This window comes from Gigantopelta aegis, chromosome 3, assembly GCF_016097555.1.
Source record: "Gigantopelta aegis isolate Gae_Host chromosome 3, Gae_host_genome, whole genome shotgun sequence".
Classification (NCBI taxonomy): domain Eukaryota; kingdom Metazoa; phylum Mollusca; class Gastropoda; order Neomphalida; family Peltospiridae; genus Gigantopelta; species Gigantopelta aegis.
In genome coordinates this window covers 46,434,924-46,452,090 of record NC_054701.1, presented here as the reverse complement: position 1 = coordinate 46,452,090, position 17,167 = coordinate 46,434,924, and the positions used below count along the sequence as shown (strand labels likewise).

General features: G+C 35.6%; 1 protein-coding gene across 1 annotated transcript; it reads left to right on the top strand.

Annotated features, from left to right (window-relative positions):
* The first annotated feature begins 9,822 nt into the window (after positions 1–9,822).
* On the top strand, positions 9,823–16,567 carry LOC121368121 (leucine-rich repeat-containing protein 47-like). Its single transcript, XM_041492695.1, has 5 exons — positions 9,823–10,819; positions 13,124–13,240; positions 13,481–13,599; positions 14,804–14,906; positions 15,590–16,567. Exons 1-5 carry the CDS (start codon positions 9,842–9,844, stop codon positions 15,899–15,901), a joined length of 1,629 nt encoding a protein of 542 aa, XP_041348629.1. The 5' UTR covers positions 9,823–9,841; the 3' UTR covers positions 15,902–16,567.
* The last annotated feature ends 600 nt before the right edge of the window (positions 16,568–17,167 follow it).

Below are 17,167 nucleotides of genomic sequence, written 5' to 3'. Positions count from 1 at the left end.
CCACCTTTTCTGTGCAATCTATGCTTTAAAAAAAAAAAAAAAAAAAAAAAGGTCGCATTTCCGTATCAATTCTGGAACTTTGGTCTAAATTTATTTTTTGGCCTTACTGCCAAAACATGTCTTTTTAAAACAGTACGATTCTAGATGTCCACTTCCACACATTATAACAACGAGCATCACATTAACAAATAAAGCAAAATGATGAAAGGCAGTTGCAGATAGTAACCACTTTCAATTTTTTGGTGGATATGAAATCAAAAGATACCAGTACTGTGCTATTAATCTAGCAGGGCTTCTAGATTATGGTAGCCCCACTCCCATGGCTAGTGATATTCAATGTTGGGCTAGTAAATAACTACTATTGACATGCCCGACGGCTAGTGATTTTTTTTGACAAATGTTGCAGTTAAGTCTATTTTGTAAATATTAATATCCTGACCCCACCCCAACCCCCAATGTTAGTGTTTTTAAGCTCTGTCTCCCTCTTTAGATGACATATCTGATTATTACTATTATTTAGTAAAATTGTATTAACTTAAAAGTAAGGTAGGGCTAGTAAATGTTTAATCATGGTTAGTAAATTTAAAAAATCACTGATCCCATGGCTAGTGAATTAAAAACAAATTCTAGAAGCCCTGAATCTAGTGATTTATACTTCAGGCCAGACATGTTTGATATCTCACTTGGTGCCTAAGTAGTTAAGCGATCATGTTTAACGCTAGTAGGTGCTACGCTAGTAGGTGCTGGACCTGTATCCTATTAACAGCTTCATTCCATTGTGAATTCACAGCTCAGTGTGGAGGTATAAGACTTTCAAGTCGACTTCTCTCTCACTAACCACTAACGTCTATCTGAAAGTGACGTCTTAATTAAATGATACGAGGTGGGAGCCCACGACCAAAAGCTGTGTATATGCAGCACTGGGCCTAGGGATACTGTAGTTGCAACATTACACAAGTTTCAGACACTGTTTTAGTTTTATAAAATTATTTGCAACAAACAGAGTGTTGCGGATGGGACAAAAACAAGACCCTCTGTTCATGCTTCAAAATGGTTTCATCTGAATAACATCTTAATCATGATTTTATTTGTTTTACTTAATAGACTGATAGGGGGCGAGACGTAGCCCAGTGGTACAGCGCTCACTCGATATGCGGTCAGTGTGAGATTGATCCCCATCAGTGACACTATTGCGCTACTTCTTGTTCCAGCCAGTGCACCACAACTGGAATAACAAAGGGCGTGGTATGTACTACCCTGTCTGTGGGATGGTGCATATAAAAGATCCCTTGCTGTTAATTGAAAAGAGTAGCCCATAAAGTGGCGACAGCGGGTTTCCTCTCTCAGTATCTGTATGGTCCTTAACCATATGTCTGACGCCATATAACCGTAAATAAAATGTGTTGTTAAATAAAACATTTCTTTTTTACCTTTTTTTTAATAGACTGATACTAACAACATTTGTGCATATTTCATATTTTTCATTGATACCTGATTAACAGAAGTGTTCATACATGTAAACTTGTGTTTAATATTTGCTTATGATAATACATTTAAATATTGTAGTTTGTGATATCAGGAATAGAATTGAAGTGATTTTGAATTGTGATATGTGATAAAAATACAACTCCTTCTAAAATTGGTATTTGAAGAGTGAAATTATTTTATTCAGATCATGTACATAATAATTACCAAAGTAACAAATTGCACATGCAAATGTGAACATTTACTACCGGTATTCAAAATATTCAATACTGGTATTCAAAATATCTATTCCAAAATTTGTATCAATTGTTTTATGCTGTGTTCTATTTTTATAATCAATAATCTTTTCATCCTCCAGTTTTTTTATTTATGCACTATTTGTTAGGTTGTGAAGTCTGCTACCTCTGTACACTGTTTTCTTTATCTTTCTTTCTTGTTAAAAATCATAACTAACCCACTGTCCTGGACAGACAGTCCAGATAACTGAGGTATGTGTCCAGGACAGCAAACTTGAACCTTAGTTGGATATAAACATGAAAATAACTACCATATAAATTTAAAAAAAAAAAAAATTGCAGTTGCACATGAAATGTCTAATGTATATATTCAAGGAAAGAAGATTCATATATTTAAGAATAAAATAATAATAATATGCCTTTGAAAAAAAAAAAAATTGGAGAAATAAAAAAAGGCTGTTCCATTCAAACGGTTTTGAAACCGAGTCATTTTCACAAGATTTACTAATGAAACAAAACTGTTTCTGTAGTTATTTAGTTTTTTGAGGTTAGTGGTTTGCATGTATTTGGATGTAAGATAATGGAAATACTTCACAAAAATGGTTTTATAAAATGCGTTCCATAACACTTTAACACAAAGATCAACTGTTACGTTCATTTATATAAACAGTTCATTTATATAAACAATTGGTTATGTATTTGGAACAGTATATTTGTGATATATTCATATTATTTATGCATATAACTTTGGCTAACTATGAACATATTTGTGTTATCGTATTTATTCCTCAACAGATGGTTGAATTTCATGTGTCTCATTTTTATAGCCCATTTTAAAATTGACTTATTTAAAAAAAAATGTTTATATCATCATGTAATCTGTCTGTTAAAATTTATTTTTGTCTCAGTAGTACAACTTGAATGCCAAGTTTGGTAATATTTGTTTGTTTTCTTTTTGTTTTTTGCATAAAATGTTGCCAATGTCAAGTATTTCTTCAAGGCACATTTACACTTGGTAGTGTTGCGAGTATTGATACATCAGACATGCCACTTTTCTACTTACAGGTCTTGACATTAGGTTTTTTCAGTTATAAAATCTAGTAGCCCTCAGTAAAAATTGGCAGCCCATAACTTTATAAAAAAAAAAAAAAAAAGAGAAAAAAGGAAAATAATTTATTTTTATTTAAACATGTTGTTTTAAGGTGAATTTTTGTAAATCATAAGCATTTAGGCCTACTGTGAAATATAGACTTATTAAAACTACATAATAGCACCTAATGAACAATAACTTAGCAGTGTCTCATTAATAAGTCAAAGGGCCCATTGGGCTATTTCTAGCCAGTGTACCACAACTGATATATCAAAGGCCGTGGTATGTGTTATCCTGTCTGTTGGATGGTGCATATAAAAGATCCCTTGCTACTAATGGAAAAAAATGTAACGGATTTCCTCTCTAAGACTATGTCGAAATTACCAAATGTTTGACATCCAATAAATCAATGTGCTCTAGTGGTGTCATTAAACAAAACAAACTTTTTTCTTTTTAACTGAATAATAAATTGACAGTGCACCATTTTATAAGTGTGACAAAATTTTGAACTTACTGTTCACTTGTGTAGGAAATAGATACATGTATGAGTCATTGCTATGGTAACAGTGGTCATTACAACAAATAACAATAGGGTTTTTCTGAGGGAAGTAAATTTGTAATGACTAATGGGGCTTGATGCTCTTCCCAGGAAGAGTTTTAAAATGATGCATTTTGATACCTATTCCTGTTCAGGTTTCAAAAGCTGTGTAATTTTAAAATATTACAAATAGCACAGGAATACTAGAAAGATAAACTGAACAACAAAAGATATGCAAATATTATTATTTTTAATTTTTTTAAATTTATTTGATATAAAAATTTAAAAGAATTGTTTCTACTGAAACCACCTAAGTTAAAAGTATATAAAATTAATTGAAGTTTTGTTGGTAAAAAATCAATTAATTTATTTAAATTTATTAATTTTGGATCCCATTAAAATTAATGCCATGTGAATATTTTAAGCCCATTTTGACAGTAATAACTGAATTAATTTTATCATGAACAAAATACATTTTAAAATATTCACAGTTCTTTTGTTGTTCTGTATAGAATATATGCAAACAAAAATCCTTGAAACTTACAATATTAATAGTGGGTAGGATTTTTCTGATTAATTTTTTAAAAGTAATGTGTTGGCCAAGTAGTAAAAACAACTGATGCACAGTAACTATAAATGCATCAAATGTTTGTTTTTTGTACATAAAATCAGTGTGCTCTAGTGGCGTCGTTAAATAAAACAAACTTTACTTTTAACCTTTTTTGTACATAATCTAATACTCATATATAGCTAGATTTTATTTTTTAGACATTGAGACAAGTATGTAATTGTGATGTAACAACATTAATTAACCACAACAATGCCGAGGTGGCCAAAGCTTATATGTATTGGTTGTGAAAGTTACTGACCACATAGATATAATGAAATATTAGTTAGGGCTGTACGTAGTTGGTGGGCATGGGTGTGCAACTGGCCTCCATGACTAATGCCCCCCCCCCAAAATGAGAGAAAATAGCAAAAAATAGCACTTTTGGTTTTTTTTAAAAGAGCCCATTTTACATGTTTAAAAACCTCTTTATATTACAGTGCACTGATTCTCTCTCTCTCTCTCTCTGTCTGTCTCTCTCTCTCTCTGTCTGTCTCTCTCTCTCTCTCTCCCCTCCCCCCGTTTTTGGCTAGATAAGTCTTTGTAGTTGAACCATTCCACATCTAAATGCTTTTAGTTATTTTTGGCTTGCATGCAAAGTTGGTTGTTTGGCCATTTGACCAAGCAAACATTTTGTTGAAGTCAAGTTAAAGTTCAGTTAATGTTCATATACTATGACCACATTTCCACTTCTGCTTTAGTCCTTGATTTTACAGACATGTTTCTGATATACTTTGGATATATTTGCTCACACATTTGCAGAATTTTATTTAGGTTGAGTAGATTAATGTTTGTTAAAGTGTGGTTAAAGTTTGGTTGTGGTTTCTCGGATTGCCTTAACTTTTGAATTGTTTATTGGATGGCTTTTCTACTTGGCATGGCTGTTCACCATGTGATAGTCTTTTTACTGTACAACCAACACTCATAACATTGTGACCTCAGGGCAAAGTCATGGTCATTTAAAATTTGGTTAAAGTTTGGTAAACGTTTTATGGTTGCATTTATAAGTTATTAAATGGATGTTTAATGATATATTTGATGTAGATATTCACCAAATCACAATAAACATCCCCAGCCCCATAAATGTGGCCCCTTAGCAAGGTGAATGTTGTTTAGAATTTGGTTAAAGTTTTGTTACACTTTTTCTAATTGCAGTTCACAATTATCTAATACATTTCTTTCATTTGTATGGATGTTCACCAAATCATAGTGGACTCCCCCCCCCCCCCCCCCCCCATTACAAAAGGATTCTGGTGTTGGATTACTGCACCCTACCCACTTTAAAAATAAAAATAATAACTTCTCCCTATGTATTACAAAGTTTATATATTTCTGGTGTTAGATTAATAGTTAATACTCACATATGACAGACCAGTGATCATTGCTTTGCCGCTGTAAAATGTTAAACAATGTCTTTCATAAATGTTATATTTTTTTTTTTTTTTTTTTTTTTACTACATGCTGCATATCCAGTAGAATGCTGAGAACATTGTCTTTCATAAATAAATATCATATGTTGTACTAATCACTTTCTACATTATGTTAGGGGATGTTCGGAACTAACCTCTGTCACCAAATGTTTGACATCCAATAGCCAGTGATTAATAAATCAGTGTGCTCTAGTGGTGTCATTAAACAAAACAAACGTTTAACTATCACCTGTCTTCTGCAGCTTGTTGAGCCTTTTTTAATGATTAAGGAGTGGGACATAGCCCAGTGGTAAAGCACTTGCTTGATGCGCGGTTGGTGTGAGATCGATCCCCGTCGGTGGACCCATCAGGCTGTTTATCGTTCCAGCCAGTTCACCATGACTGGTATATCAAAGGCTGTGGTATGTGCCATCCTGTCTGTAGGATAATGCATATAAAAGAAGTCTTGCTACTAATGGAACAATTTAGCGGGTTTCCTTTCTAAAACTATATGTCAGAATGACCAAATGTTTGACATCCAATATCCGATGATTAATAAACCAATGTGCTTTAGTGGTGCCGTTGAACAAAACTAACTTCTTCTAATGATTAAAATTACATTTCAATTACATTTGTGTTTGTTTAGAATATGAGTGTCTGCTTTGAAATGTTAAATGGTAAAATCCAGTTTCAGTTATTACAGGAACACATTAGAGATACAAGCAGTGATATTCAAATGAAGAAAAGATAATTGGTATGTAAGTTTAATTCTTACATACGTTCAGTTAAATGGAAACATGTTAAAATGGCTGCTAATTCAGGAATAGCTCTTTATTGAATTATTTTTTACACTGTTTTATGCCACATTGAATGTATCAGTGCAAAACTTAGAATTCTTTAGTTTTTTTCACAACATTGTAAATATTTAATTTTAGGTGTAGGCCTATATTGTTATGTTCTAACAACAGAAATGCTGAAATAAATCGTATTTTAATATCAGACTGGATTGTTATGATTATATTTGTTACTTACACATCCATTGGTATGTTCTCTGCACTCATCCATAGTTTATGGATTGCCACATGCAGTATATCCTTTGACAGAGGCCTGCCTCGATTAGATGCCGGGTCTCAGAACATCATTAAAAAAAAAAAAGAGAAAAAAAAAGAGACCTGCCTTGAATAAAAGTCTACCTTCTAGGGTCTCCACAAGTACTCGAGTACTCGGGCACGGGCTGAGTTTAGCAAGACTCGAGTACTCGGGCACGGGCTGAGTTTAGCAAGACTCGAGTACTCGGGCACGGGCTGAGTTTAGCAAGACTCGAGTACTCGGGCACGGGCTGAGTTTAGCAAGACTCGAGTACTCGGGCACGGGCTGAGTTTAGCAAGACTCGAGATCATTTATAAGATTCGAGTACCAGTACAAGTGTAGGTCATGTATTCCAGCAGTAACTAATCGGCAATACAAGTTACGCGAGTGCGAATAATTTTTGCATGCTCATATACCACTAGAGTTTCGAGCATGTCCGTCCCGGGACCTGTCTCTGGATAGCCAGGGGCTTGTCCCTGGACAGAAAAAATTAAGCAGACAATTTTGAAATTTACATCCAAAAATTAAATAGTTGGCCTTTAAAATTTTGATGCACATTTCTAATTAATATAATTAATAAAGAAAATTCTACTCATTAAATTTGGTCGCTAGATTAGATCGGGTGGACAAGCTACACAATAATTATATGATCTCTTTTTAATCTGGTGCTCCGTCTGTCACAAAACTGAACGTATCAACCGGTTTCTAAGTGGAATACAATGACATGATTTGGTATTCATGTTCAGCACTGGAATTAAGATGTATAATGCAATTTTACTTCATTCCTCAGTCTTATAATCATTTAGTAAGGTCTAGTAAGTGTCGGGTACTTGGGTCCAGGTTGTGTTTAACCCTCTAGTACTCAAGTCCAAGACTTGTGGAGGCCCTACTGCCTTCTATAAAGACCAACGTCTGCAACTGTAGCTTTGTCAGGTTAATGACCACATTATACGTACTCGTCATTTCCATTGCATATCGTTGAAAGTTACAACCACATGGTGAGATCAGGAAAGGAGATGGGGGTTTTCATTTCTCAGTGAGATAGGGGGCGGGACGTAGCCCAGTGATAAAGCGTTCGCTTGATGTGCGGTCAGTCAGGGATCGATCCCCGTCGGTGGGCCCATTGGGCTATTTCTCACTTCAGCCAGTGCACCACGACTGGTATATCAAAGGCCATGGTATGTGTTATCCCGTCTGTGGGATGGTGCATATAAAAAGATCCCTTGCTGCCAATCGAAAAGAATAGCCCATGAAGTGACAACAACGGGTTTCTTCTCTCAATATCTGTGTGGTCCTTAACCATATGGCTGACACCATATAGCTGTAAATAACGTGTTGAGTGTGTCGTTAAATAAAACATTTCCTTCCTTCCTTCCTTCTCAGGGAGATAAGAGGTTTCCACTTGTACAAAAGAGTTTAGAAGCCTACATTAGAATATAAATGATCTAGAGTCTTGCTAAACTCAGCCCGTGCCTAAGTACTCAAGTACTAGTGGAGACCCTAGAAGATAGACTTGTATTCAAGGCAGGCCTCTATTATTTTATTTTATAAAAAAAAAATTGTGATGTTCTGAGACCCGACATCTACCCGAGGCAGGCCTCTATGCAAGGATTTACTGCATGTAGAAATCCCAAATGTTTGACATCCAATAGTCGATGATTAATAAATCAATGTGCCCTAGTGGTGTGGTTAAACAAAACAAACTTTACCTTTTTTTTGCTCCCCCAGCTCAAGCTATGCCACTAGATTTTAGAGGGCTACAAAATATAACATGAACAGAAAACATAAACAGAAAAACTCTGACTAATGTAACTGGATTATCAACAAAACCATTATCTTATTAGTGCTGACATCATCTTGATACACCGGCCTCGGTGGTGTCATGGTTAGGCCATTGGTCTACAGGCTGGTAGGTACTGGGTTCAGATCCCAGTTGAGGCATGGGATTTTTAATCCAGATACCGACTCCAAACCTTGAGTGAGTGCTCCGCAAGGCTCAATGGGTAGGTGTAAACCACAAGCGAGCACTTTATAACTGGGCTACGTCCTGCTCCTTATTAACAGGAGTCAGAAATGATGTAAGTGATTTGTATGTGACATACGGGTACATAAACAGAAGCTTACATTCATTGTTATAGAAATGAAACAACTGAATATGGTTTTGGTATATGGTATATGGTATTGGTATATGGTATATGGTAGCTGGTATTTAGTCGTATCCTGTGGTATTATTAGCAAGAAAAACAATACTGCAACTCTATTGTTTACAAAATAGTGGAGTAATAATAGCTTTCAATGGGATCTAGCTCAGTCGAAAGAGCATTCACCTGAGGTGCATGAGTTGAAGGACCGAACCCCCACAGTGGACCCATTTTTATTTATTTTTTTGTCCTAACAAGTGCCCCTTGAATGATATGTCAAATGTCATGGTATGTGCTGTCTTGTCTGGGAAAGTATCATATATATATAAGATCCCTTGCTGCTAATGAAAAAATGCAGCAGGTTTTCTCTATGACTTAGAATGATCAAATGTTTGACATCCAGTAGCCTTTGATTAATAAATTAATATGCTCTAGTAGTGTCGTTAAACAAAAAAAACCTTTTAACTTTAAGCTTTTTATAACTAATAATAAGGAGGTGGGGGTGTAGCCCAGTGGTAAAGCGCTCACCTGATGTGTGGTCTTTTTAGGATCGATTCATGTCAGTGAATCCATTGGGCTATTTCTTGTTCCAGTCAGTGCACCACGACTGCTATAGCAAAGGATGTGGTATATTATATAATGTGCTATCCTGTCTGTGGGATGGTGCATATGAAAGATCTTTTGCTATTAATGGAAAAATGTAGTAGGTTTCGTCTCTGAGACTATATGTCAGAATTATCAAATGTTTGACATCCAATAGCCGATGATTAATACATCAATATGCTCTAGTGGTGCTGAGGGATGAGGTGAATTCTCTCCTGGGATGCTTGCATTGCACCTTGGTGGATCCATCCATCTGATTGGGGTTTTCTCGTTCCAACCAGTGCACCACAACTGGTCAAAGGCCGTGGTATGTGCTTTTTTGTCTGTGGGAAAGTGCATATAAAAGATCCCTTGCTGCTGGTGAAAAAAATGTAGCAGGTTTCCTCTATTGAATTACAAGTCAGAATTACCAAATGTTTGACATCCAATAACTGATGATTAATTAATCAATGTGCTCTACTGGTGTCATTAAACAAAACAAACAAACAAACTAGTTGTGGTGTTAACACCTGGTGTTAAGCAGAACGACAGTTGTTATAGAATTACTGGTGCGCTCTTTTCGTACTGGAATTACCACTGATAAAAACAAGAACCTGAATGCGCCGGGTTAAAAGGTCCATTGTACATCAACCAACAATCAAGCATGGCGGACATGTGGGAAGAAGTGTCTGTTGTGAAGAAAGAAAACCGGCGAGAATTAACTCTGCACGGAGCTGAAATTAATGAAAAGATCAAAGCTAGCGGCTTAGATCCGAACATTTACAAGTTAACAAATCTCAATTTCTTGGCTATCACGAACTCGTGTCTTACATACGTTTCTGATTCTGTCGTTGGCCTCGTCAATTTGAGTTCCCTTGTGTTGCGCAACAATCAGCTGAAATCGTTACCATGCGAAATCGGTAAACTGAAAAAGTTGAAAATGCTTGATGTTTCAGTAAACAAGCTAGAATCTTTTCCACAGGAAATATCTGAGCTGGTTGAACTTCAGTCGCTGAATGCCAGCATGAATAAACTGTCAAGTTTTCCAGATGTTTCGGGAATGACAGCATTGCACATACTTAATTTATCGCATAATCAACTAGAAACTTTCCCAGATGGTATAACACATGATAATTTATGCCATTTAGCTGATGTCAACCTGTGCAACAATGCCATTGGAGAAATTCCAGTTGACATATCAAATTTGGTTCATTTGACAACTCTGAATTTATCGGAAAATACAATTAAAAATGTACCACTTGAGATTAGTCAGTGTCCGAAGCTAAAAGAGTTGGTTCTTACTGGTAACAAACTGAGTGACCGCAGACTTGGAAAAATGACCGAACAGTGTCCGACCAAGGTGGTGCTAGAATATTTGGCAAATGCTTTGCAGAAGCAGAGTGGAGAGAAAAAGGGGAAAAAAGATAAAGGAAAGAAAAAGAAATCTGGGAAAAAGGCTGATGATGTTGAAGAATTAGCCAAGAATTTTTTCAGTATTCTACATTTTGATGGCGATGATGGTTTGACCATACAAGTCAAACAAGAAGTCCTGGCAATTCGGCCATATTTTGTTAGCTGCATTGTGAGAAACCTCAACTTTAACAAGTCTCTTAACATGTTCAAAAGATTCATCAATCTTCAGGTATAATCATGGCAGCTTAATAAATCAGCTTTTATTTATTTTTATTTTTTTCGGGGGGGGGGGGGGACGTAGCCCAGTTGTAAAGTGCATGCTTGATGCACGGTCTGTTTGGGATCGATCACCATAGATGGGCTCATTGAGCTACTTCTCGTTCCAGCTAGTGCACCGAAGGCCATGGCATGTGCTTTCCTGTCTGTGGAATGGTGCATATAAAAGATCCCTTGCTACTAATGAAAAAATGTAGTAGGGAAGGTTTCCTCTCTAAGACTATTTGTCAAATTACAAAATGTTTGACTTCCAATAGCCGATGATTAATAAATCAATGTGCTCTAATCTAAGTGGTGTCATAAAAAGAACACCAAGCTTTATTTATCTAGATAGATTCATTATGGGAGAGGGTCGTTAAAATTGGGGTAAAAGCAAATGTCTGATTCTGCATTATGCTAATTTAATGTTGATCTTTGTGGCCATTAAACAATACGTAATGCAAAATCTATCATTTTTCTTACCCCATCCCTCGTGTAACGGTTTCTTACTGCTGAGACCACCCCCACTCCTACAAATATATTGCATAACGCTTAACATTCCCCGCCATCATGTCCCTATCAGTCGTGATGATTGCGAGATTTTCTTTTCATATTTTACTTTGGGATCTTTAGTAAAAACAAAACGGCCATGACTGGTTGCATTTTACTTTATGAATTAAAATTATGCTGCACAACTACAACCACCCCATTCTGCACCCCCCCCCCCCCCCCCTCCAAATTACGTTTTGTCACATATCCCATAATTCCCCCTCTCTTTGAGTGCACGTTGCTTAATTCTCAAATGGCCCCATTATTCAGTCGTAAATGATAAAGAAGTAATATACTGCTAGTCGGTAAATGTAAATTTTTGACCAGATCAACTTTATTAAGTTTTAGTATCTGTAAAACGCAATCTAATAATCTCCCAGCAGAACTATTACATTGTTACCATGTACAAACTCGCACATGCTGTTAGCCACATGATGTGACATTGGGTACGGCCATTACTTCAAAGGGAATGAGTAGCACATTTAAATTTTACTGTAGTAATATTTGTTTTTTTAATTACAAAATCCATACCAAAAATGATTTAAAAAATTAAAATATTTGAAGAAAAAAAATATGAAACATGTACTCATCTTTTTGCAAAATAAGATTGTCTACTTAAAACAGCACAGCAAATAGTAGTGCAGGGTGCACATAAAGTCAATACTTTACTTTCTACGTCTGTTTGAACTAAGCATATAGTGGATTGGACTTGTTGAGATATATCCCAAATATGTGTTGACGCAAATGGATGAATTAAAAAGTTGTATTCTTCTACCAAAAATGTACTATATCAGACAATGTAGGCATATTACTAAAAACTTAGATACTACAGACTATCGAAACAGGATACACCTAATTTGCATATCCAGGACAGACTTGTTTGTCATGTGATTCATAATTGATCGGAAAACCAAAATGTAACTTTTTCGGTGTCATTTTTTTGTTTAATCTACAATTAACTAAATTTGTAAAGAAAACACTTAGCATACCTCCTCCCATGCAGAACTCTATTCTGCCAATAGCACATCTACACACTATACCCAGTCATGCATAACAAAGGGTTGATGTCATCACTAGGCATTGTGGAATCAACACCAAATTACAAGATAAAAGAATTGCTCACAGAGGGGGATATGAAGGGGATTATGAGTTCCAAGTGATTACAATAGAGCAACTTTGGAAATCTTAATTGGGAACCTGTTGGGTTGTAACTGGGAAAAAGTTTGGTATTGGATTGGGAATTTACATTTGGGGAATGGGGCCGACCAACAGCCCCAAAATGTATAGTAGATTATACCCTGGATATGGCCGGACTAAAATGTGATGTTTCCTATTACATGCCTGGCTGTTAATTTAGTAGGAGTCTGTGCTTCTACGAATCCCAGATTTTGGATCAAAAACATTAGATTATGAAAATGAATCCCAAGATATCAATACTACATAATTTGCCTGTGTACTCATTTAAAACCAACAAGAATATAGTCAGCAGGATAAAATTAGGGTAGATTGGATAACCGTAAAAGAAGAAAACCAATTATGTTGCACCTAATCACTAAATGTTATCTTACAATATCATTACTCAGTACCTTGGATTGTAATTATTACTAGGAGTAATTCATTAAGCAACTTCAAGTAAAAAAACAAAAAACAATCTTTCTAACATCCTACAATAATTGCTGTTTATTTTATATGTACATTTATGAACTTACATTAATTTTTAAAATTTCAGACGAAGCTTCATGACACAGTTTGCCACAAGCGACAAGCTGCAACTATTGCCACCCACGACCTGAAACTGATTAAATCTCCAATGATTTATACAGCCCGTCCGCCAAAAGACATCAAGGTAAAATTCAATTTATAAATAAGAATCAATGAATGAATGTTTAACGACACTGCAGCACAAAAATAAAATAAAAATAGTACATTTAAAAGATCTTTTGCTGTCAATGAAAAAATATAGGTTTTCTGTGAAGTTATAAATACCAAATTAACATCCAATAGCTGATGATTCATTATCAACGTGGTGTAGTGGTGTCATTAAATAAACAAACTTTAAATTGAAGGTGAATGTTTGTTTTTTTAGATTATTCCTTTGTTCAAAACAAAAGAATCCACAGCAAGGGAGTTGGTTGCTGTGCTGAGGAAAGAAGCAGATGACCTGAGGAAGGAGAAGAAGAGGAACAATGTGGGTGGTGTGCACAAGTATGTGTAACTATTTATTATACATCGATAAATTACACGCCCCCCCAAAAAAAATTCTACATTTTATCGATGGATAACATTAACTATTTTAGTGATATCTAACCATGATTGAGTAAATCGTATAACAGCAAAAGGTTTGTAATTATATAGAGAATAACTAGTTAATGACGTCGAATATCTGCTTTATCCTGTGAAGGTAAGAATTTCTCATTCGACCTGAACAGAATAATGAATGAATGAATGTTTAAGGACACTCCAGCGTAAAAATATACATCGGCGATTGGGTGTCACAAATGGTAAGTATATGAACATATTACTTATATATAATTATGTAAGGAGCTATGAGGGGAAAATATAATACAATACATAAATCAAGGTCAGTATATTTTAAAGCTTTGTATAGTAGTCGGAAGTGTTTTTAAAAACTTTACAATTAATTCTGGATGGAATTTAAAAGATTCCAAAACATTTCTGTTGCCAAATATATAATTTCTCGTCGTCTTGAGATGATCACAATCCACCAAAATGTGGCGCCTAATCAGTGTACACTGACAGTGTTCACACTGAGGAGGAGGGTCCTTCTTTAAAATAAATGAAAGCGTCAAATATGTATGGCCGATTTGGGCATGGCACAAGACCACTTCATCCTTCCTGCACCGCCTGTAGGATGACTCCCACTCTCCAAGGACTAGCTTGACAGAATGAAGGTTCTTTGCAACCGCACCGTCCCAATCATCTTGCCAATGCAAGATAAAGCAGATATCCAATGTCATTAACTAGTTATTATCTTTATTCTACAGACCACAAAAATTAAGGGGAAAAGATATTATTTCTGCTATTTCAGCCACATTGTATGATGACCTAGAGGTCAAATAAGCGATTTTGTAATGTAGCTATGTGTGTGTGATGTCACATGAGTGACGTCAAAAGTCATATCCTGCTAATAACAGGATATGACTTTGCTTTATCCGTCATCATATTCTGTCATAAGAAAGGTGGTTGCAGGATAAAAGTGATTAATCATCCAACATAATAAATAAAAGTTCTGTTAAAAGTGCTAGCAGTAGCTGTAACAATTTCAACCACATCTTATCGAAAAATACTTTGTCACTAGTATGTTAAAACCATGATATATAATGAATTAAAACTTTTTTTTACTTTTAGTTACATTGCTGAACTTGCAGCTTAGTGTTTTCTATTCCAGATATCTTGACCTGCTCAAAGACAAGATGTTTTATCCCTGCCTGCTTGATGGAGAGAATCAAGTCATTTCCTTTCCACCTATCACGAATAGTGATAAAACAAAAGTAAGTAATGAAGCTTTGTGACAGATGTGTACATGTACAAACGTAATGATTACTTTGTATTTTGTAGGTGATATAGTTTAAGATTCAGTATTTGTGTAATCAAAGTTTCTTTTTCAAATGCAAAACACAAACAGTGGTTACTTATCTTAAGTTTTTTTTTATATTAAGATAATGAGAATGATAGGCAGAGGGTGATAGATGAAAGATGAATGATATTAATTCAGTTCTTAAAGATATTAAGCTGCAATTTTGTGCAATTTGTCATGTAGAACGTTGCAGGATAATTTAGACTTTACGGGTATTTTTTGACAAGAGTTATGGCCCTTAAACTTAAAATATATGGAAATTTGTTGGGTTCAGTAAGAGATATGTATTACTTTTAGCAGCGGTGGACCCATTGGGCTATATCTCGTTCCAGCCAGTGCTCCACAACTGGTGTTACAAAGGCCATGGTATGTACTATCCTGTCTGTGGCATGGTGCATATAAAAGATCCCTTGCTGCAAATCGAAAAGAGTAGAGTATGAAGTGGTGACAGCGGGTTTCCTCTCTCAATATCTGTGTGGTCCTTAACCATATGTCTGACGCCATATAACCATAAATTAAAAATGTGTTGAGTGCGTCATTAAATAAAACATTTCCTTTCCTTTACTTTTAGCTGTACTCTTGTGTTCTGTTTTACAGATCTCAAAAGACACCACTGAAATTCTAGTTGAAGTGACAAGCTCCAGCAATCTGGACGTATGTAAGGCTGTCATGGACGAGCTGTTGAAGGAAATGCTCGAGATGGGCGTGGGGGCTGCAGTAGAAGATGCAGCGGCTGGCGACCACAGTGAGGCTGTGGGTGGGGCTACAGAAGACGATGTCAGTTCTGCGGTGCCCGAGGCACTTACAGTGGAACAGGTTCGAGTGATAGATGAAGAGGGAGGCTTGAGAGTGGTGTACCCATCGAGAGCCGATTTGAAAGGGGACAGTTACGAAGTGAAGAGAGACTAGTGGAAACATTCAGTTACCCTCCAACGTCTTTTGTGCTAATGACTTCTTTTTATATGGCATGTTGCTGACAGGTTGCTGACAGGTTGCAATGTCACCATGTTAATTCGTTTTGTCTTCTTTCTTTTTTTTGTCATTTCTTTACAAGAGATTTGTGCATTTTGATTATGCCCTTGGTGGGTTATTAGTCATGTACTAATGTACATTATAATAATCATGTGTTAAACACTTCAAAAGTTTATAAAACAAAAACTTTACCTACCAGTTTATTGTAATTCTTCAAGCCACATAAAATATGTCTGGATTTCGGCTATTTTTTTAAAAAGAAAAACATTTATGCTTTGAATATTTGGTAAATATTAAAATGCATGTATCGCTTGCCCCTTTAAACTTGAAGTTCGTTATTGAAATCTAGCAATTAAATTTGCTTCCAAAATATCTCTTCCACTGGTTCTTAACATTTTTGGCCCAGCGTCCCCATTTCTTCCATTTGCATGGTGAGCCCTTCATGCCAACATTCTTTGCAGGCTAGTTGCCCCAAAAATGTTCCCATGCCCCTTCCATTTCATAACAACCAACATATGTATGTGTTAAGTGTCCTCGTTTACACTGGACTGTTCGAATATTGATTTTATCCAATCAGTTCCAATTAAATAGGTCTGTAATCAAGATTTGTTTGTTTTATTCTACACCCAAGAATACCATAATTATACGAGCTCGTTTTGTTCTATTCAGCTGTGGTTCAAGCATGCATCTGCTGCCTGTTGAGTGTAGCAGTTAATGTAATGAAAAGCCATGATTGTCCAAAAATAAATTTGTTAAAATAATTTTAATTATAAACTTTATGAAATCATAACATGGTAAAGCTTGTACCTCTAGCTATGAATTTCTTGTTCCAGGCAGTGCACCAAGACTGGTATAACAAAGGTTGTGGTATGTGGATATAAAAGATCTTGCTATGAATGGAAAATGTAGCAGTTTCCTCTCCGAGACTGTGAGAGTGCCAAATGTTTGACATCCAGTAGCTACGATTAATAAATCAATGTGCTCTAGTGGTGTCGTTAAACAAAAACTAACTTGATGTCTCTGCGTAATTGTCTTGAGATCATCAATGTGTGTTAGAAGCTGTGGAATTTCTTAATGGATTTGTGCTATTCGAATTAAATACTTGACAGCCTTTTAATAGCACGTCTACATGTTATGTAATTTCATCAAACATTTAAAAAAAATTTAAAAGCTGCTGCAAGAATGACCATGGTTTGAAACTCA

Bases quoted from the DNA above. Each gene is read 5' to 3' on its own strand.
- LOC121368121 (XM_041492695.1), top strand. From the start codon at position 9,842: ATGGCGGACATGTGGGAAGAAGTGTCTGTTGTGAAGAAAGAAAACCGG. The intron at 10,820-13,123 runs GTATAATCATGG...TTAAAATTTCAG, and splicing joins AAAGATTCATCAATCTTCAG to ACGAAGCTTCATGACACAGT. The intron at 14,907-15,589 runs GTAAGTAATGAA...TCTGTTTTACAG, and splicing joins CGAATAGTGATAAAACAAAA to ATCTCAAAAGACACCACTGA.